The sequence below is a fragment of the Mytilus trossulus genome, chromosome 3 (assembly GCF_036588685.1).
Source record: "Mytilus trossulus isolate FHL-02 chromosome 3, PNRI_Mtr1.1.1.hap1, whole genome shotgun sequence".
Lineage (NCBI taxonomy): Eukaryota > Metazoa > Mollusca > Bivalvia > Mytilida > Mytilidae > Mytilus > Mytilus trossulus.
The window spans coordinates 92,794,580-92,817,463 of NC_086375.1; the positions used below are offsets into that span (position 1 = coordinate 92,794,580).

Genomic DNA, 22,884 nt, shown 5'->3' on the forward strand with positions numbered 1-22,884 from the left:
TGTTTATATTTGAAACCTAGATTTTACAAAATTCCGTACGAACAACGGTACATTGCAAGCTCATCTGCATGTTTTACGAAAGAAATGTCTATTAGTTTCATCCAACTTTTTTTTCTCAGTGTAAGCAGGTCATCAGAAATACGGTGAAACGTTTAACGTGCGTAGTGGTATGACCAATAATAGTATATGGATTCTAAAGAAAAAATCTATAGCACTTCTTGTTATTTTAAATTTTGTTCTTATTTAAAAATTAATCATATCATGATGTCATCCTCTTTTATTTTTCAACCCATTTAACCACCATACATTTTAGCGGGCAATATACCAACTTCCGTCTGCGTATGAGATAGAACGTTTACCAACTCATTCGTTATCAATATCATTCAAATTGAATATAGTTATTTTCAACTTGATATACTAAGTATATAGTAAGGGTGTTTGTTCCTGACTTTTGAAATGATTTTACATTTAAAAAAAAAGTTTGTAAACTTCTGCTCATTCAATGCAAGTCAGTATCCGATCGTGAAATATTCCATTTAAGATTTGAAAATATACTTTAATGACAGAATAATAAAATTATTTTGCAGTAGTATTCACAGCTACTTTTGAAAAGGTACTATTTATGTATTAAAAATTTGTAGTACTGGAAAATTACTTTTAATATTCAGTACTATTTTGTTACTTTAAAATTATTGTAATATTTAGGAACCTGTATTTTACAGTACTTAATTCGTACTTGAAATTTAAGTTCTACATATTTTTGGTTACTATCGTTACGTTTTCAGCATTTTGAAAGTGTTTCTATTTCAAATCTCTTAAAATTATGATTTTCAAAAATTGAATATAGTATTATTTCTGTACCATAATATTTAGTACAACGATTTGAGAATTTTGAATTAATGTCCTTTTTTTCTTATTCCAGGTTTTGATTCTTTTTGTGGTTTCATGCATGTCGAAAATGCACACACTCATCCAGTTGTGTTAACATTTATAAGTCTTGTACAGGCTGAAATAATAGAAAAGAAAAGATTAGTACGAAATAACTCATTAGAAGGAGTAGAAAATGGTAAGATGTTTCACTGTATCAGTATACTATGTCTAAATAGTCTTGAATGGAAAACAATAAGTTGTCAAGCTGAAGTTACATAAAAGAGAATGTTTATGTATTAACACATTCTGTCGTCATAGCCTATGTTAAGTCCTAACATCTACGAACCAATAAACGCAAAGATATAAAAATATCGATTTAGGGGTCACAGAACACATTAACGAGAGTTAACTCTTTAAAATTGACTCAACGTTTCAATCACATACTAATAATAAAGAGAAATCACGCTTCTCGATTATCAAAATTAGTCTTTGTCAAACCGTTATGTTGAGTATCCAATGAAATTCGTCCAGGAATGAAGTTGTTTGAATTTCTTGATACTATTATTATATTGCCAACTTTTCAAAGCAAATATTTTGTCAAAATTTTCTGAATATCAAACTAGCATATCTATTTTGATCAAAGTGTTAGTCACTCCCTTACTGAACAAATATAAAATGGATCAATATTCAAAAGGAATCCAGAATATTCTATTCATAATTTAGTTAAGTGTTGTTATTGTAATTGCTGTGTGCATACATGAATAGCATCTGCAAATTTAAAACTTAAATTGTTATGTAATACGTAATCTACCTGTGTAATAAAATTGGGAATAGAACGGGGAATATGTTACAGAGACAACAACCTGATCAAAGAGAAGATAATAGTCGAAAACCACCGATGGGTCTTCACCGCAGCGTAAAAATTACACATCCGGAGCCAGGAGATGGTCTTTGTCTGCACAAAATAAAATTGCATGTTAGTTTAGTGAGAATGGACGTTACACTAAACTCCAATACATATAAATGATCTAAAATAATAAAAAAAAACATACAAGACCAACAAAGGCAAGAGCCTCTTGACTCAGACCTCAATTAAAGTTATTTAAAGATTAAGTCTTCATCATATGAAAATCAAGTATAAATCTAGTTGTGTTATTTTCTAATATATATGTGAGAATATCTTAATCTTTTCATAAATAAAAAGTACCAGGATTATAATTTAGTACGCCAGACGCGCGTTTCGTCTTCATTAGACTCATCAGTGACGCTCATATCAAAATAGTTTTAAAGCCAAACAAATACAAAGTTGATGAGAATTCAAAATTCCATATAGTTGTGCCAAATACGGCTGAATTATCTAATCCTGGGACAAGAAAATCCTTAGTTTTTCGAAAAATTCAAAGTTCTGTTAACAGGAAATTTATAAAAAATTACCACACGGTGTTATTTATTAACAAATTAATTAATAAGTTTTAATTTCTATGTAGGAACAATGATGATCAAACCAAAGCGACCAATTAATACAGTCGCCAGGTTTCAATGGAAACTGGCCTATACCTTAATAAAAAATCCTCAGCTATTTATACAACGAAAAGATGCAATGATGCAGATATTTAAACAGAGGGAAATCGAAGCAGATGTGGATGATAGGGATATACGTATTGAAATATTAGGCAAAAAGATGTAAATTTTGGAAATGTTAGATTGTCAGGTTTTAAAAAATGAAAGCATAGAACGCTACATTACTTTCAATTTCGTTTACTTTTGACTGTTGAGCAATTATATATTAGAAAGTTTGGTATTATTCACACTAAGAAATATATCCTCCATTGAACAAGTAATAGAATATATAGATTCGCAACCAACGTTAATATCAAATACAATTTATGTAGATTATTTGAAATTTACAACCGCATATAATCTTATAGAATATACCAGTACTGTGATTTCAAAAACAATACATTATTACAATTTTACAGTATACATATGTTGTTGATTAATGTTAGGTGTGTTTGTCACTGTTTTAAAAGAAAGAAAGAAGGGAATGGTTTTAACGGGATAATTGTCTTTGTATTATATTTCCCGAAGAGTATATTATAGTTCACAAGCTTTCGAGTTCAATATTGTACGTTGAGAGAAACATTATTCGTTTACATTATGCAATAACCCTTTTATAAATTGTATAGTATCCAACAATTCAATTTATTATAAACCATTACAGTGTAATTGATCGGCTTTGTCGCGGTTATGTTTGTATGTAATGATGCGAATCAATCACTAATCAATCATTCAAGCAGTGTAATTGTAAAAAATAACCTAAAGGTACTTCGTTAAAATACTTTCAAATTAAGTGGGAGCAACAGAAGTCAGGGTACCCGTTCTGCCATTACTTTCTCTTGTTTGTGTTTAATGTGCAATAATGTTTATAGTTGCTTAAAACGTTTAAGAGGTTGTTGACCGTTAAAGGCAAGGTATTAAGAGTAGTCATACAATTTAGTGATTAGTAGTTTTGTCGTATGGAAACCGCTCATTTATTTTGATATTATAACTAATTATTACGATTAGTAAAATAATCGCCGTTATTATATCTATATTGTATAAAGAAATTGTAATATATTATTTTTTACTGTTTTGTATTTTTATACATAAATAGACTTCTTTACGAATAGTTTTACACGATCAATTGTATTAGCTTTTTACATTTTACATTATTTTTGTTTTGGGTTGTCTCCTTGATCAAATGAAATCTTTTATAACATTTAAAGTATTTTTTTTTATAAAACTAGCAGTGCATTTTACATTTACAATGCGTATACGATGACGCACGACTGTAGTATACTGATAGTGAATAAGGACGTGCTAAGTAATATAGATGATTTATGTATGCTGGAATTGATAATTTTTAACATTATATTACCTCACAATTGTGACTTAAATTATTGCGATGTGTATATGATATAAGTTCTTATCACCATATCGCGTACAATTTTTAAATGTTTTCGAATATGTCAGTTAAAGAAGAAGCACTAGTAATGAGTCGGTGATGTTTGGGAAATAAGAAATACATGTGCATTACCATTAATTAATCAAATTTCCGCTTGAATCATTTAGTCCCTGTCCCAAATGAAGGTTGTATACAAACTAGTCAAAACATTTATTAAATTTTATCATCGGTATAAGGACATCAGTATTGACCTCAAAAGCTGACAAAACCATTAAATAGACTTATTAAGACGGGATATAGTTACGATACTGTTGTCAAGTCATTAAAGATTGCATATTTTGGCGTTAAAGAAACTAAAATTAAAAATTATGCAAGACTAACAAAGGTCAGAGATATAATGATTATAATGAAACATAAGTGGCAAGTCAATCTTACCACTGACACTTCCCAATTACATGACAATCATACTATTTACATGACAACTATACTATTTGAGGTTATTTTTTTTATGTGCAACCAAAATGGTACGTTGACATTCTATATGCAGTAGTATAAACATTAATTTAGTACATATTGATATTATTATTGACTTTAAACCTTTTTGCATACGGTTAACCTAGTTGAAGCGATTAGTTTCCTATGTTGTGATTTGTACTATTGTGTGTTTGTCTGTTTGTCTTATCCTTATTTTAACCACGACGTTGTCAGTTTGTTTTCGACTTATGATTTTGAATGTCCCACTGATATATTTCGCCCCGCTTTTGTCACACAACAGTTTGTGATTAGGCTAAAACAAAAGGAATACGGTTATTACTTGGTGATTGTAAAGGAATTTTATAAGAAATTTAAGTATGATTTTGTATGATTTTGTAATTGTTTTAACATACTTATTTCCCCCTTTATTATATTGTTTTGTATATATAGTCTACAATTGTTTATTTTTTAGAAATCAACACTTGTATTTAAATATTGAAACAAATTATACACAGCTGTCAACAATCTATTATAATTTTATATCATATTTTCCTGTATACTTTATAAATAAACCCTCTAAAGAATTTTGATAAGATATACGCTTTATAAAATTTCGTTTATGATTTTTTAGTTGTGCACATAAATTAGCTAACCTTTGCTTTTCTCTGACTATTTCTCTCTGCTTTCCTGAAAAAAGATATCTTTGTGCATCAATTAATAGAGAAATGGTCAAACATTTTAATTTGATGGAGATAAGGCTTATGTAGGCTAGATTTTAGCAAGGGCTATATATAAGTTATGTAATGTCTAACTTTCAATATAATTTTAGATTTTTTTTTTACAATGACCATAAATATTTGACTATTTGCTACTTCATTTGTATTGTTATGTGTCTTCATTTAATCTATGAACATAATGTACGTATTTAATAAGTTCAATTGAAAGAAACGATTTGTATGTCTTCCAGTGAATGCTGTATTTAATGTTTGCCTTATTCTTGTTGTTTATATGATAACCTTGCACAAATAAAGACAAATAATATAAAGTAACTATTAACTACTCAAGTACCTAACATTGGTGTGTTATCAAAATTAAATAGATTTGGGTATGAAAGGGTATTCATGGTCCCAATGCATTATGAAAGACATTATCTTTTATGACAGTCAATTCCGCATTGCTTAAATAAACTCATCATAGATACCAGGACTAAATTTAGTATATACGCCAGACGCGCGTATTGTCTACAAAAGACTCATTAGTGACGCTCAAATCCAGGAAAGTTAAAAGGGTCAAATACAGTACGAGTTGAAGAGCATTGAGGACCAAAATTCCTAAACGTTTTGCCAAATACAGCTAAGTTAATCTATGTCTGAGGTAGAAAAACATTTCGCATGTAGTTAATTCAGCATTGGTTATACACGTCACTTGCATTCAATATTTAACTTGCAGTCTATTCAGCGTTGCATAAACACTTCACCTGCAGTCTTTTTAGTACACAACACTTTATTTCACTTAACTATGTATAAAAGCCTAAACAGGATTCTACACGTACCACTACAGATACAGAACTATGTCTTCATATATCTGAACTGCACGAAAGAAATAGAATCTTAAAGCGCTTGATTATTTGAAATGTAATCTTATAGTTCTGAGTTACGTGAATTGTAATATAATATATCTGGAATAGACGAGAAAATAACTTTATTTTTTTCTAAAAGGACCAGCGTTTATCAATCATGCTTACAGGAATACATGTGCATATACCTATCCAATTTTGTGCATTCTCTTCTTTGGCTATGTCACATTGTGGTTTTTATTGTTGGAATTTGGGGACACTTATAAATTATAATAGAACAGGTCAGAAATATCCGGTATATACTTTAACAAACAACAACCAACTTGAGAAAACAGACAATTGAAACAAAAACCAACGACAAATGACTTGTATGGCGCAAGATTTGGTCGGTTTACCTTGTTGTACGTGCAACTAAAACAAAAAGCAAATGGTCCAGATAGCCTGACTTGTGTTCAGGGGTAAAATATCAGCAGAAGCTCTGTATTTATCTGTACCAAGTCAGGAATATGGCCATTGTTATATTATAGTTCGTTTCTGTGTGTGTTACATTTGAACGTTGTGTTTCCGTTGTGTCGTTTGTTTTCTATTATCTTTGAGTGTGAACATTACTATAAGACGTGTCACGGTACTTATCTATCCCAAATTCATGTATTTGGTTTTGATATTATATTTGTTATTCTCATAGGATTTTGTCTAATCCTTATTCCGTTTCTGTGTGTGTAACATTTTAATGTTGTGTCGTTGTTCTCCTCTTATATTTAATGTGTTTCCCTCAGTTTTAGTTTGTTACCCCCTTTTTTTTTGGTCCATGGATTTATGAGTTTTGAACAGCGGTATACTACTGTTGCCTTTATTTATCTATCTAGACTACCCGGTACTAGTATCTAGTTGTTAAAGTCAAACACACAAAAACAAATCGGTAAAGTAATAAACTGGATTGCTACTATAATAATTAAGGACATTCTTAACTTTGTCTTCTTCTACGTTTCCATCCCTAGGCTATATCTGAGTAGAACTTAATATTTACCTGAGACTACTATAACACGTCAAAGGTAATAATAGCAGTTATCCCAAGAGGACGCGGTGTGTCAGTGTAAGATTTTATCCTGATAGCCGGAGGGCAGAGGGTGATCTAACACTGACAAACCCAAGTCCGAATGGATTAACTATTTTACATCCCAGCTGTTTAAGATTAGCCAAAAAAAATATTTGCAATTCATAAAATCGAGTTTAGAACGCCATGTAATGTACTTCATATCTTATATAATGTATACCCTTTATAACCCCCGAACACGATGATTTAATATGAAACCATTTCAACTCGCCCCACGGGCCTACATCAAATCTCCACTTTCTAAAAATATCTTCCCACTCTTTTTTACCAACTCGCACCACTTTTGAAAAAGGATAAAATCCCATTGAACAATCAGTCCGACAACTCACTTATTTACGGAGAGGGTTAATATCCCACTGAATAAAGTCTGCCAACTCGCCTCACTTCTGAAAATATCCTGCTCCCTTTTATATGTTTAATTAATGATAGTTGGTATCCAGTCGTTCTGGTGGAGGGGTTTGTGTCGTGGGTTAATATGCTAAAGGTCTTGAGTTCGAATCCCAGCATAGACACAGGATATGTACATAAATTTTGATAGAGAGTCTTTTTCCGTATAAATAATTGTAAATTTTATAGTGGATTTAACATTCCGGCCAAAATGTTACAGAACAAAGGAAAGCATGCAAAACAAAGAAAGGATAAGGATGATCCGGCTCAGATCACCCTGGTAGAAAAAATGAGCTGGGATGTAACAACTGTACACTGAAAGCATCTGTTTTTACAAACTGGAAGCCATTTGTAAATTTTCCGCAGTCGAGTTATTCGCTTCTTGAATACATCAAGCATGGAAACAACAGCTAGGAAAAAATTAATCCGTTGTGCATTTTTTTTTTAAATCGTGCATATCTCTCAATTAATACAATTTTCCCGGGCCTTGCATTTCCTATAATGATTTCCTTTAAAGAGTGTTGCTGTTCAAAAGGAAACTATTAAACCAAGAGTTCCAAGTAGTAATGTTGAAAAAAGTAAAATCACAAAAATACTGAAGGCTAAGAGGAAAATCAATTCGGAAAGTCCATAATCTCATGGCAAAATCAAATAACAAAACGCATCAAAAACGAATGGACAAGAACTGTCATAATCTTGACTTGGTACGGGCATTTTCAAATGTAGAAAATGGTGGATTAAACCTGGTTTCATAGCGCTAACCCTCTCACTTTGATGGCAGATTCATCAAATTCCGTTATATTTACAATGATGCGTTAACTAAGCAGACACAATAAATAAAATAGTCAAAATATGGGTACAGCAGTCATTATCGTAGAACAATTTTAAAAGGAACTATTTAATAGAACACAAAAACATCTACTAGTATCTACAAATACATTCATTGATTTGCGTGTCTGACGTCAGAAAATTTTATGCGTCACATATATTTGTCGTACAATGTGCATACAAACAATTTTAAAATTTCACATAGGAAATGTTGGCATACAGGGTTAAAAAATCAAAAGTATGTAAGAATAAATTTCAGAAATAGACCGAAATTTAAAATTGTCCAAAATTTCTATAGAATTTATAAGATACCACAAATAGTTAATTCCACTGCGCGATTGAATAATTTTGACGTTTGTGGTTCAACGTATTTTGTATAAATTCATAATAGAAATATATCATAAGGACATAAAACAGAACAATGTCATACTGACGGGATCATTTGAAGATGTATAAGTACCGAGCCACGTTAAATGGATATCACATAAACAATCCAACCGTGAAAATAATATAAATAATGGAACAAAGACAAATGAAAGAACAATAAAACACGTTGTTGAGATGATAAACAACATCAGTACGCATAATCTATAATCAAGACCATCATGTATTATTTTTGAAGTTGATACGGAATATTTATTAAAAGGGTCTTAGTACCTTCCGATGAACTTTATTAGAAAAAGGACGAGACGTTCTTTAACATATCCCTGGTAAATCAACTTTCTACTCAGACACCGATGACGTCTTCCAAAGTCTGAGTAAGAGCTGCGAGCTCTTGAATATCGAATAAGTGGGGAAATATATATCCCATATGCAGGTGAAGTTGGTATATTGCTAATAAGGTGGGTGGAATTTATAATTTCAAAATTAAAAATCGTCTCGTGTGTCATAGACTCTGGAACTGAGATGACTGTGTAAGTCAAATTCGAGAAATAAGTCTAAAAATGAGGTGGAGGAAGCCGTGTATGTTGTTTCTTTAATTTCTAGTTCTGGGGGATATATCAATGGAACCCAATCTGAAACTGAGTTCGGATTGTTTATGGAAAGAACATCATCAATATATCTGAAAGTGAAATTAAATAATCTGGCTTCTTTGATCCTCTTGTTTTTGAAAAGTGTCTTGAGGAACTCTGATTCATATGAAAATAAGAATCAGTCGGCAAGAGGCGCACAGATAGCTCCCATAGGAATGCCGACAATTTGTTGGAATAGTCTACCTCCAAAGTCAACAAATATGTTGTTGATAAGAATCCCTTCATACATTTTACGGACGCCATCACGAGTTGTTTGGCCAATATGGAATATCCGTTTCACAGATGTCCGTTTATTTATCGTTCAAATGTGCCCAATATTCTTACCTTGCCCCAACGTGTCCAATACTTTCTTTTTCTCGAAATGTGTCTATTTTATCAAAAGAACGTCTTAAAACATTTAGCGAGTATGTCCGCTGTATATAGTTTCAATGACAGCAACGAGGAGCTCTATTGCAAATTTTCTCCAGAGCTTATTTTTGTAATTTTAATGCATTTTCCGACGTTTAATACCAAAAAAAAATCTAAATCGCTTTCCAAGCCAGTAATCAATTACAAACAGAAGCTAACAAAACTTTTAAACAGATATAGGAAGATGTGGTGTGAGTGCCAATGAGACAACTCTCAATCCGAATAACAATTTATAAAGGTAAACCATTATAGGTCAATGTACGGCCTTCAAAATAGACTTTTTAAGAAGGGATATAGTAACGATACTGTTGTCAGGCCATTAAGATTGCATATTTTGACGTTGATATTGATTCACTAATAGGGTCTTTGCATCGAAACTAAACACATTTGTGTATAATCAGTTATGGTCTTCTCATATATTTTATATACGCCTCCAGGTGCGGGAATTTCTCGCTGCATTGAAGACCTGTTGGTGATCTTCTGATCTTGTCTGTTCTATGGTCTGGCTGTTGTCTCTTCAACACATTCCCCATTTCCATTCTCAATTTTATGATGGTATTATACTAAACCGCTAACGGGAAGGATTGTGCCTGATATTCATATGATGAAGACATAATCTTTCAATGGGTTTAATTAAAGTCTGAAGCTGGCATGTCAGTTAACTGCTAGTAGTCTGTTGTTATCTATCATAATGTATTATTGTCATTTTGTTTATTTTCTTTTGTTACATCTTCTGACTTCAGACTCGGACTTCTCTTGAACTGAATTTTAATGTGCGTATCGTTACGTGTTTAATTTTCTACATTGGCTAGAGCTATAGGGGAAGGATTGAGATCTCATAAACATGTTTAACCGTGCCCGCCGAATTTTTGCGCCTGTCCAAAAACAGGAGACTCTGGCATTTGTTAGTCTTGTATTCGATTTTGAATTTTAGTTTCTTGTGTACAATTTGTAGTTAAGTATGGCGTTCATTATCACTGAACTAGTATATATATTTGTGTAGGGGCCGGCTGATGGACGCCTCAGGGTGCGGGAATTTCTCGCTGCATTAAAGACCTGTTGGTGATCGACCTTCTGTTGTTGTCTGTTCTATGGTCGGGTTGTTGTCTCTTTGGCACATTCCCCATTTCCATTTTCAATTTTATTTAGCTATGAAATCCGGTTTAACCCATCATTTTCTTCTGGGAAACATGGAAAATGCCTGTACGAACCAGGTCAAGAATAGCATCGGGCACTTTTTTTCAATTGTTTCGTTTGAGTTTTATGGGCTTCCCCTCTTTGAATTTGCCATAGAGTTTAAATAAAAAATAAAATTCTAACAAAATAAAATGACCACCATGCACCAAGACAATGCGTCAACCGTACAACTGCATTTGCCTAATATAGACATCTAGTTTACGGCGGCAACTCTTCCAGTATAAATCAAAGAAATTAACCAAAATTATATGGTACTGATATGCTGAGTATACAGTGGCGGATCCAGAAATTTTCATAAGTGGGGGCCCCTGACTGGCCTAAGAGGGGGCCCACTCCAGTCACGCTTCAGTGATTCCCTATATCAGCAACCAATTTTTCCCCACAAAGGGGGGCGGGCCCCCTGCCCCCCTCCCCCCTAAATCCGCCTCTGGCATATCAGATCATTTCACTTCACACAGTGTCTGCATCTTACACTGTTATTCCTTTTAATAACATGAACAATTAAGTTTCAATGATCAAGGCAACTACTGAAAAATTATGGAAATATTAAAAAATAAATTATCAGACGGTGGTATTTTGACCAATGTTTTTTTAAAGCTGCGGTAATTTGGTTTTAAATAGATGTGTAAAAACGGCGAATATGTGTTCCCCATTGACAAAAAATCAGGATATTTCAAACACCCTTTAATCTAACTTTTCAGATGATTATATTCAAACAAACACGTTTTCAAGCTTAAGAATATTTTGCATTTGAAGTTATCTTCATATAAAAGTATCAGTATACTTCAAAAACATTAAGACCTGGACAGATACTGTAGAAAACATGAAAAGATGTGGCGAAAATGAGCACCCCACTCTACATAGAGCAACAGACGAGATAAAAGAAATGAACTATAGATTGTTCTTTGTTATTATTACGGGTCAAGGTCAATTAATTTAGTTAAGAACTTTTCTCTATCCATTGTTTCGAACAAACATCTGAAATATTTTCTTAAAATAAATGACAATTGCAATATTTTACGTCTTAAAAGAATGGCAATGTCTGCATTTTAAATAAATGAATGTTTTGAAGCGATTCCCAGGTCGAAATACCAGTTTTTAACAGGATTTTATCATTAGCATATCCAAAATGGCGATGGCTGCGGAAAGCTTGTGTCACAATGATCCAAACTTTGCTGTTATATGCAATTTTTGGGATCGCTATGGGGAAATGATCGGTCTCAAAGAGATCTCCTACTCTGATCTCGAAAGATGGCTCGAAGATACGAAGCAGGGTATGCATATTAGTTCGAAATCCATACATAATTTTTACCGATAAAAATGCACAATGATTAGGAATCCATAAAAGCATAATTTGTATAAACAATATAAATTAACCCTTTAAATCATGCATTTTCATGTACCTCGATGATACTTCTATGCATTTATATATCTTTAAATGAGCACATGTTATTAATTAGTTATTTGCTGAATTTATAACTCCATTGTGTCCATAAACAATGATAAACAAATGGCAGTATGAGTGTATGTACTTCAAGATTCTGCCAGTTGAGACCCACCCCTTGATTGACTGCAAGTGTACAGCGGATCCATGAACACTCCTTAAGGATTAATGGAGACATGTCCTTTACAATATTATCCCACCACCAGAACAATCAAAACCGAACAATCAGCACCCAAGGGAGCGTGTAGGACGAATCCGGGTCCGTTCGCGCCCATTCACTTTCACATCAACTCATGTTCGCCCCTTTTCACTTTCGCACCCTACATGTTCGCGCCAAATATATTTTTAATCGGTTTTGTGTTTAATAACTTTGCAATCAAGTTTTGCAACAAGTGTATTCTTATAAGTATATTTGTTGTCATTGTCTCAAAATTAAGTGAGACAGCATTTTTTTTGTTTTGAATAAATCTTTATCATGTTTTCGATAGTGTTTTTAAAAAAAAAAAATCTTTCTAAATAAAGTGAGATTATGAGCAAACGTTTTAGTTTGTGTTGAAGAACTCTTTATCATGTTTTGGTTAGCATGGTTAGTGTATTGCTATAACTTTGTTTCTTTGACTTCAGTTTCAAAATGAAGTGATTTTCTGACTACGTTTATTTTGGTGTGTTGTATTTTTTTTAGCTCACCTGGCCCAAAGGGCCAAGTGAGCTTTTCTCATCACTTGGCTTCCGGCGTCCTGCGTCCATCGTCTGTAAACTTTTACAAAAATCTTCTCCTCTGAAACTACTGGGCCAAATTTAACCAAACTTAACCACAATCATCATTGGGGTATTTAGTTTAAATTGTGTCCAGGGATCCGGCATACCAACCAAGATGGCCGCCACGGCTTAAAATAGAACATAGGGGTAAAATGCAGTTTTTTGCTTATAACTCAAAAATCAAAGCATTTAGAGCAAATCTAACATGGAGGTTAAAGTGTTTATCAGGTCAAGATCTATCTGCCCTGAAATTTTCAGATGAATTAGACAACCTGTTGTTAGGTTGCTGCCCCTGAATTGGTAATTTTAAGGAAATTTTGCTGTTTTGGGTTATTATCTTGAGTATTATTATAGAAAGAGATAAACTGTAAACAGCAAAAATGTACGGCACAGTAAGATCTACAAAACAGTTAACATGACCAAAATGGTCAAGTGACTTCCTAAGGAGAAATTGCCCTTTATAGTAAATTTTTAACAATTTTTTGTAAGTCTTAGTAACCTTTTAGAAAAATCTTCTCCTCTGAAACTATTGAGAGAAATTAAACCAAACTTGGCCAGAATCATCATTGGGATATTTAGTTAAAAATTTGTGTCCGCTGACCTGGCTTACCAACCGAGATGGCCGCCACTGCTAAAAATAGAACATAGGGGTAAATTGCAGTTTTTGGCTTATAACTCAAAAACCAAAGCATTTAGAGTAATCTGTCAGAGGGTTAAATTGATTATCAAGTCAAGATTTATCTACCCTGAAATTTTCAGATGAATCAGACAACCTGTTGTTAGGTTACTGCCCCTGAATTGGTAATTTTAAGGAAACTTTTCTCATTTTGGTTGTATCTTGAATATTACTATAGATAGAGATAAACTGTAAACAGCAATAATGTACAGCAAAGTAAGACAGAAAAATAAGTTAACATGACCAAAATGGTCAATTGACCCCCTAAGGAGTTTTTGTCCTTTTTAGTCAATTTTTAACAATTTTCGTAAAATTTGTAAATTTTCACTAACATTTTACACTGAAGATATTGGGCCAAGTTCATTATAGATAATTGTAAGCAGCAAGAATGTTTAGAAAAGTAAGATCTACAAACACATTCCCATCACCAAAACACAATTATGTCATAAATCCATCTGTGTCCTTTGTTTAATATTCACATAGACCAAGGTGAGCGACACAGGCTCTTTGGAGCCTCTAGTTTATAATTTGTACTGTATTTAGACCTTCTACCAACACATTTGTTTGCATGCACACATTTATAAGTTGTGAATTCAATCATAGGCTTGAATTTTATTTTCAATTTAGACTTGTTTATATATATATAATGGCTGTTTCCATCATATTATTGTGTGCTCATTACATCATGTACATTTGTACGACCACTTCAAGTTTACGATGTATAAATAATTGTTGAACTTAACTTTGCAACAATGCTGCACATGCTGTACCTTTTTGTAGTCCTTTATTTATATTATTTGATTTATTTTCTAGTGCCAGTGCCACTTATTGATCTCCATGTTCGTTTGTTACGGAGAATTGGAAAGACATCAGTGACTGCTAACAGATGGGAAAGATACATCATTAAGGTTTGTCTTTTAACAGGTGTTTATGTAGTATTCCGGGTAAACTTTTTAGGGCATTTTTCAGATTTGTATTTACCAAAAAAGGAATAGGAAAATAATCCCAAGTTTAACATAATGTAAAGTAAACTTTGTGAGAACCATATTGATTATCTTGACCTAGTCCATGTAGCCCAAGTGTTTGTGAAAGTAATTTTTAACATAAGAACAAGATGTGATTGTTTGACGATAAAATTGAGAATGGAAATGGCAAGACTAGATCTTGAAGAATATATTTACATTGTGATTCTTGAGGAATACTCTTCTTCAGACTTCCAATTTGTCTAATTATAGAATCAACCTGACGTCTTGCTTTTCTTGGAGAAAAAAATTTGAAAATTTTGTGACATCTTATTCCTCCTAGCTAAACATACAACATGTATAAGGTTGAAAAAGCTTTGTTTTGCAATCAGAAAGCTTTCAAAGGAAGAAAAATGAAGACGTTGTTCAAAAGGGTCTCTTCAAAAACGTCATGCTTTTTTGTTTTATTTATTTCAGTTCTGTCACACCTACTCCAATGTAGATGCATGGGAAATCGAGAAATTTGGATATAAGCATTGTAAACTGACCACAAAAATCAAGCTTTTGAAGGTAAGAAATGATTTTACACAAGTTAAATCTGGTCTTCAAGCTGGGTTTTTGATGAATCAAGATAGAAAATATCTTATTTCAAGTCACTATGAGACTTATAGTTGTACATGTATTTTGATGGTGTTTAGTTTACATTGTTTCTTTCATTGCAAAAAATCAGAAGTCTTTTGAAAGAATGAATGCAGTGCTCAAAGATCCTTTTTTAATATAATTATATTTGCAACTTTTTTTTTGAAAGCAGAATTTTTCATATAAATATATACATTTTGTGAAATATTGCCTAGGCGACAACATAAGAAGGTGATTTTATTTGGCAGATCTTATATTCCTTACATTCATGACATTGGAATGTGTATCCTTAAATATATTATTTTGCTTAAACATTTTTTAAGACTTTATTGGAGAAACAGTTTGATCAGAATTCCACATTTAAAGAAAAGGTAAACAAGCTTGCTCCTGAAGATATGAGATTCCAGCCGATCGGAAGAGATAAAGATGGTCTGGCCTATTGGTATATGCTGGTATGTATATTGACTTAATGTTATACATATAAGATAAATAATTTTACTTTTAAAAAATGGCTTGCTGATATTTACAGAAAAAGTAACTTACTACAAACATTTGACCAGTTTAGATGTAAAGTCAATTTACACTACAAATCATTCTTTTTATATCATCATTTGATTATTGTCCATGTTGTTAGATATATTTTGTCTGATTCATATGGTTATTAGATGTACATTCAGTTTGAAAAATAAGAGAAGTCAGACAATTCCACATGGTCATACTATTTAGGTCAAACCCTTGATGAGATGAGTCTATGGAACCCATTAAAAATATTAGACTAACTGATGTCATCTGATGCAACAAGAAACGTTAAGTCCAATTACAAAATATACCTTCTATTGTCAAGCTTGTACCTTCAGGCTGTTAATTATTCCAATTAATAGTTAGAACATGTAGTTTTTAATAAATTATCTATTAAACAATAAACAATCTTCCTCTAATCATTGAAGTTTACAAAGATAAAAGTACTTTAAGAACAAACACATCCTTTCAGATGAATGATTTTTTTTTCATTATCTGTTGAGGACCAGACTAAGTTTACAAAACCTCTATCAGTTATAGTTTGATTTTGTCTTGTCTAGATTTCCTATGTATAATTCATAAGATTATTATTTCAGGATATTGAATGTACTTTAAGGTTATATAGAGAAGATCTAGTCTAAAATTCCTTGGTGTAATTTATTATGATTATTATTTCAGGATAATGAATGTAATTTAAGGGTATACAGAGAAGATCTAGATGACAATGATGATGAAACATGGGAAATTGTTTGCAAGTAGGTATTAATGTGAGGAATGTTATACATTTACATACAATTTACATGCACATTTAATAAGTAATGTACATGTATGGAAGATTACACAAAGTTGAAGAAAAAGTTAAGATAGCTTTTTTGAACTGTTGATGAGAAATTATGAAGTATTTCATTAGTATCATAATCTTGGCTAAAGGCATCGAAAATAAAATCAGTTTCAAGCTTTCATTAAAAAAAAAGGGGAGACAATTAAATTTCAGATAGTCAAAATTATTACATATGTAATAAGATGTGGTATGATTGCCAATGAGACAACTATCCACAAAAGACCAAATGGAGAAGATTTTAGAAGCTTTTGTAGGTCAGTGTATGAGCAAAACCCATTATACCCTTATTTATGTACAAGACAATCTATACTTTACTAAATGAAATCTTAGTTTGTAGAAATGACTAGTTTTAGGAGTTTCACAGAGCATTTCATTTCTGGAATTTGTTTTAAAACTTTGACAGCCATGAAGGAAGAGAGATGTTTTTATTGTTGAAAATAAAAGTTGTATTTGATTATGCCACATTGCAACCTGATATATGCTGAATATATTACAGAAAACTTGTTTCCTAAATGATGCTAATTATGATAATCCAATTTGAAAAATTAGCCAGGGTGACATATAAGTCTTAGAGGTAGTGAAAATTGATGTTTACTGATCGTAGAATCCAAAACTATTTTAAAAACATTTATACATGTATTTTATTTTAGAACAAGAAATGATTTAGCAGAATTGGTAGCTCGATTAGAGAAAGAAATTAATGGGGACATAACCAAAGAAATAACAGATATACAAAGCAGCACATGTAAGTTATTTAAAGGCAGGATAAAAATAATAATATTAAATATGATGAGACATTACTTTCAATGGAGAGTATAGTTTGTTGGTAGAGTATAACTACAGTTAATTATCTCACCACGCATTGCTAGAATCCAAGATGCACTTTGTTATACAGAAATGTCATGTTCTGCTAAAATTTATTCATTCACCTAGCCATACGTGTACTCTAATCAACCTTATACTTTTTGTTAAGGCATAAGGGGAGATAATTGGAAATTAAAAATTTGACAATCTGCAGACATAGATTTGTTTAAGTACAATAAGCATTTCATTGGCAATCATTGCAAATATGAAATTTAATATCTTCAAAATTACATTAGCTACAATTTATCCTTATAGTTTTCTCTAAGTATTTGTTGAAATTTATGTAACTATGGATTGATATAAATTTGTTTTGATAAAATCTGATAATTCTTTTGAGAATGGCACATACATATTTTAATCTGTTAATCTTGTTTTAAATGTTGTTGTGTGTTATGAGACTTGAATAAACTGTTGGATCTGAAACTCTTGAACTTGTACCAAGGCTGGAATTTAAGTTGTGTTTATATCATCATTTAGTTTGTTTCTTCGAAAATATCAAGATATTTTGCAATGAATATAAAAATAAGAAGATTTTATATGATTGCCAATGAGACAACTCTCCACTATAGACCAAATGACAAAGAAGTTCTAAAAGTTCTGAAATGACAATTGAATATTTTGACGGCTATCTCACGAGGGAATAATTCTCCAACTATAAACTAAAAGGACATACACCACAGTCACTGGGGCACATTCTACTGCACCCACACAGCAGGAGCAACAAGCCATTCAGTAAATATAAAAAAAATAAGATTTTCGTAAAGTTTCTCCAAAAAATGGCAAGAAAATCTTGTACTTTTATGGTTTTTTTTTCTTCTTCAAAATAATAAAATAACTATTTTAAATATGATTTTACCCATATCCTTCCAGCCAACAGTGTTAAAAGTGAAGAGGCTGAGGATGAAAAGAAATTAGTAACATTTGATGATTCACAAGATTCTCTGCCAAATGTCAAAAAAGATCCAGAGAAGACAACCCATCCAGAAAAACTTGATGAAGTAGACGGTGTGGTAAATAAAAATGAGGAGAATGATGAAAAGAAAGATGTTAAGACAAAAGCAGAAGAAAGTAATGAAAAGAAAGACAGCAAAGACGACATCAGAAAATGTGATGAAAAGAAAGACATCAAAATAGAAATAGATAAATGTGATGAAAAGAAAGACATCAAAATAGAAATAAAAAAATGTGATGAAAAGGGGGACATCAGAGAAGAATCAGAAAAATGTGATGAAAAGAAAAATACTAAAAAGGAAACAAAAGATTGTGATGGAAAGAAAGATTGCAAAGTAGACACTTCAGGTAGTGAAGAAAAGAAAGATGTTAAAGTAGAAATAAGTGATTGTGTTGAAGAAAAGAAAGAGGATAATCATGATAATACAAATACAGGGGATACAGTTTTCATTAAAAAGGAACCAGTTGACAATAGTTCTGGTGAAAAGTTAGAAGTAAAAAATCAAGATACTACTGCTGATGTTGTTAATATAATTACTGCTAAAGATGACAATATTGAAAATGCAGATACTTCACTTGAAGAGAAAAAGAAAGAAATTAAATGTGTTGATGAAAACCAGAAGGAATCTAAAGAGAAATCTCCTTCAGTAAACATTCCATCCGCAGAGAATTCTGTAATTGATAAAGGTGCAGAAAAGGATCTTAAAAAACAGACAGAATCGGAGAAGGATTCAAAAAGTAATAATAAAAGTGATTTGATCATCGATAAAGAAAATGACAGTGATGAAAGTAAAACAAATAATTCTAATGCTGTTTGTAAAAAGTTGGAAAGTGAAAATGATAATTCTGAAAACTGTGATATTAAATCCATTAAAACTTCTGAAATTTCAAAAACTGATACACAAAATTCAGCAAGTGATAACAAATTTTCTACCTCAAAATTTTATGGTGCTATATGTGATAATGATGACAAAAATGTAGAATCTTCAGAGGAAATAAAATGTGGTTGTGATGACAAAAAGGGAGGTAAGCAGGATATTCCAAAAACTGATTCAGAAATCGACAAAGAAGTGAATGATGTATCAGATAATAATGTGAGGAGAAGTAGTAGATCACGTACTACAAGAACTCAATCACAAGATTCACAGGTCAAAGACAATAAAGGTGAAAGTAATTCCAACTTAGAAAATACAGAGGTTTTGTCAAAAACTGAGGAAACTGTAAATAATCATGATAATCATGATAAGGGTGATTTAGAAAAAGAAAACAACAAAACCCCTAGTAAATCTAAGTCAAAGGTTAAAGGTAAAAAAAGACCTTTATTATTTGAGGACAATTCGACAGAGGATTCTCCAACAGTGGAACCCGAATCAAAGAAGTCAAAACAAACCAAGAAAATATTAACGAAGAAGTCTCCAGCTAAAGTGAAGTCTTCCACTGAAGATACAGACGATAGTGATGACATACCCCTCAGTCAGATCAAAGGAACACCCAAATCTTCTGGTAAACAGACACCTAAAGCAACTCCTAAAAAACTTACTCCTAAAGGCAAGAAGGGCAAGAAATCAGAACCAACACCTACCAGAAAAAGTTCTCGACCAGTAAAGGTTAGTGTTCATGTTTAAAGATAATGAAGTTTTATTATAAATTTATTATGTTCTGTAGACTTCATTGCATTATGTCTGAAAGATGATAAATTGTTTATACTTTGTATATTATAGTTTTGTCTCATTCTCCAGTCATTTTTACTATAAATGAAAGATAGATGAAGGGTGAAACTTAAGCCTTGAATCAAGCAGCAGGCATTAAGTGGTTGGTAATATAGTCATTTTTATCTCGTTTATCTGAAGACTATATATATGTAAAAATACTACATTTTGTACTTCATTTACCATTCTCCTTAGCTTGAGATAATTCAATGCCAAAACAATGTGCATTCATTTAACTCTTTATCTACCACTGACGGATATATACGCGGTAATTTTCACCGTTTAGTTCGTAGTGACTGATAAATCCGCTTGCTGGGTCACCTGTGTATTCGCAGTGACTGATATATCCGCTGTAAACAATGCATGCGCAGTCGCGTTGACGGATATTCCCGTAAAATATACCACTGTTAAAACTCTTTAGATTGGACAATACCTAGGGGGAATCCCGAAATGAACCAATCAAATTCGGTTTTACAAATGAATAAGCTTTCAATTCGTATATTCTTTTTCATTGAAAGGTAATATGTTTACATTAAAATACATTGTTTTTAACACGTATTTTCGTTTGAGAATTGCGATTGAAACAATGGCCGATCAATGGGCTTCATTCTTCGAATTGGAGGAAGAAGATGAAGGGTTTTAGTGTTTTAAGCAGTCTGATATAGATGAAAAAGAAGTTTGAAGTGTCGGCAGTGATATCAGTTATCCGAAAATAGCGAAACGAGGAACCGGAGTTATATAACGGCATTGGACAAATAATTTGTTTTTCAACATATTTTACTGGATTAATTAGTGAACATAATTAGATCAAAATCAGAAATATAAAAATTCAAACAATTGAGAATTAAATACATTTTTTATTTTTAATTTCTATACAGTAATTGCTTAATAATTTCATATTTAATTGCACCCCCGTAAAAATTTCCACACTGCAAATTATCTCTGGTAGTTAACCTACAAATCAGCTGCAGTAGCTAACTAATAAGATGTCTGTAGTAGTGAACTCTATGATCGCCTGTGGTAGATAAGAAGTTAAGCGTATTTTAACAAAAAAGTATATTTTAAATACATCTAATGATCTTGCACTTGCAGTGTTTTGAAAGCATGTAATACATGTAATATACATGTACATGTTGTATTTTTGTAAAGTCAAAACAAACATTACAAATAGCATGTTGAATTAATCTTGAATTATGATTTCATGTATTCAGAAAAAGAAATTTGACAGTGATGAAGAGGATAAAGAAAGTTCATCAAAGTCTAAAAAGTCTTCATCCTCTAAAAAGTCAAAGGTCAAATCTACTGATGCAGACAGTGAGGATGATGATGAAACTCCTCTTAAAGCCTTACAGAAATCGGAGTCTGAAACGGAGGAAGAGGAGGAAGATAAAGGAGGTCGGAGGCGAAGTTCAAGGGTTAAAAAACTATTGAAGAAAGCCAAGAAAAAGGAAATTACTCCACCTCCATCAAGTTTTGAAGAAGATGAGGAGGAGGATGATGATCATAGTGATTTTACTGTACCTGACTCTGGTGACTCAGAAGATGAATTTAATCCTGCTCCTAAAGGAAGGAACGCTAGACGACAGGCTGCAATACAAGGTTAGTAATGTATTATACATAGTGATTTTACTGTACCTGACTCTGGTGACTCAGATGATGAATTTAATCCTGCTCCTAAAGGGAGAAACGCTAGACGACAGGCTGCAATACAAGGTTAGTTATGTATAATACGTAGTGATTTTACTGTACCTGACTCTGGTGACTCAGAAGATGAATTTAATCCTGCTCCTAAAGGGAGGAACGCTAGACGACAAGCTGCAATACAAGGTTAGTAATGTATTATACATAGTGATTTTACTGTAACTGACTCTGGTGACTCAGAAGATGAATTTAATCCTGCTCCTAAAGGGAGGAACGCTAGACGACAGGCTGCAATACAAGGTTAGTAATGTATTATACATAGTGATTTTACTGTACCTGACTCTGGTGACTCAGATGATGAATTTAATCCTGCTCCTAAAGGGAGAAACGCTAGACGACAGGCTGCAATACAAGGTTAGTAATGTATTATACATAGTGATTTTACTGTACCTGACTCTGGTGACTCAGATGATGAATTTAATCCTGCTCCTAAAGGGAGAAACGCTAGACGACAGGCTGCAATACAAGGTTAGTAATGTATTATACATAGTGATTTTACTGTACCTGACTCTGGTGACTCAGAAGATGAATTTAATCCTGCTCCTAAAGGGAGGAACGCTAGACGACAGGCTGCAATACAAGGTTAGTAATGTATTATACATAGTGATTTTACTGTACCTGACTCTGGTGACTCAGAAGATGAATTTAATCCTGCTCCTAAAGGGAGGAACGCTAGACGACAGGCTGCAATACAAGGTTAGTAATGTATTATACGTAGTGATTTTACTGTAACTGACTCTGGTGACTCAGAAGATGAATTTAATCCTGCTCCTAAAGGGAGGAACGCTAGACGACAGGCTGCAATACAAGGTTAGTAATGTATTATACATAGTGATTTTACTGTACCTGACTCTGGTGACTCAGAAGATGAATTTGATCCTGCTCCTAAAGGGAGGAACGCTAGACGACAGGCTGCAATACAAGGTTAGTAATGTATTATACATAGTGATTTTACTGTACCTGACTCTGGTGACTCAGAAGATGAAT

The 22,884-nt window shown here is 32.4% G+C and overlaps 2 protein-coding genes across 4 annotated transcripts in view; both read left to right on the forward strand.

The window, feature by feature from the left end:
- The window catches only part of LOC134712871 (receptor for retinol uptake stra6-like), a 36,047-nt gene extending 31,603 nt beyond the window's left edge, over positions 1 to 4,444 (forward strand). For all 3 annotated transcript variants that reach the window (XM_063574853.1, XM_063574854.1, XM_063574852.1), the window contains exons 17-18: positions 923 to 1,066; positions 2,358 to 4,444. In XM_063574853.1, coding sequence (XP_063430923.1) covers positions 923 to 1,066; positions 2,358 to 2,557 — 344 coding nt within the window. In that variant the 3' untranslated portion in view covers positions 2,558 to 4,444. The remainder of the gene's footprint in view (positions 1 to 922; positions 1,067 to 2,357) is intronic.
- A 7,376-nt stretch (positions 4,445 to 11,820) lies between these two features.
- Positions 11,821 to 22,884, forward strand: part of LOC134712872 (remodeling and spacing factor 1-like) — a 28,487-nt gene continuing 17,423 nt past the window's right edge. Inside the window, exons 1-8 of the mRNA XM_063574855.1 lie at positions 11,821 to 12,106; positions 14,525 to 14,619; positions 15,151 to 15,243; positions 15,636 to 15,764; positions 16,510 to 16,586; positions 17,323 to 17,417; positions 18,407 to 20,094; positions 21,408 to 21,795. Coding sequence (XP_063430925.1) covers positions 11,962 to 12,106; positions 14,525 to 14,619; positions 15,151 to 15,243; positions 15,636 to 15,764; positions 16,510 to 16,586; positions 17,323 to 17,417; positions 18,407 to 20,094; positions 21,408 to 21,795 — 2,710 coding nt within the window. The 5' untranslated portion in view covers positions 11,821 to 11,961. The remainder of the gene's footprint in view (positions 12,107 to 14,524; positions 14,620 to 15,150; positions 15,244 to 15,635; positions 15,765 to 16,509; positions 16,587 to 17,322; positions 17,418 to 18,406; positions 20,095 to 21,407; positions 21,796 to 22,884) is intronic.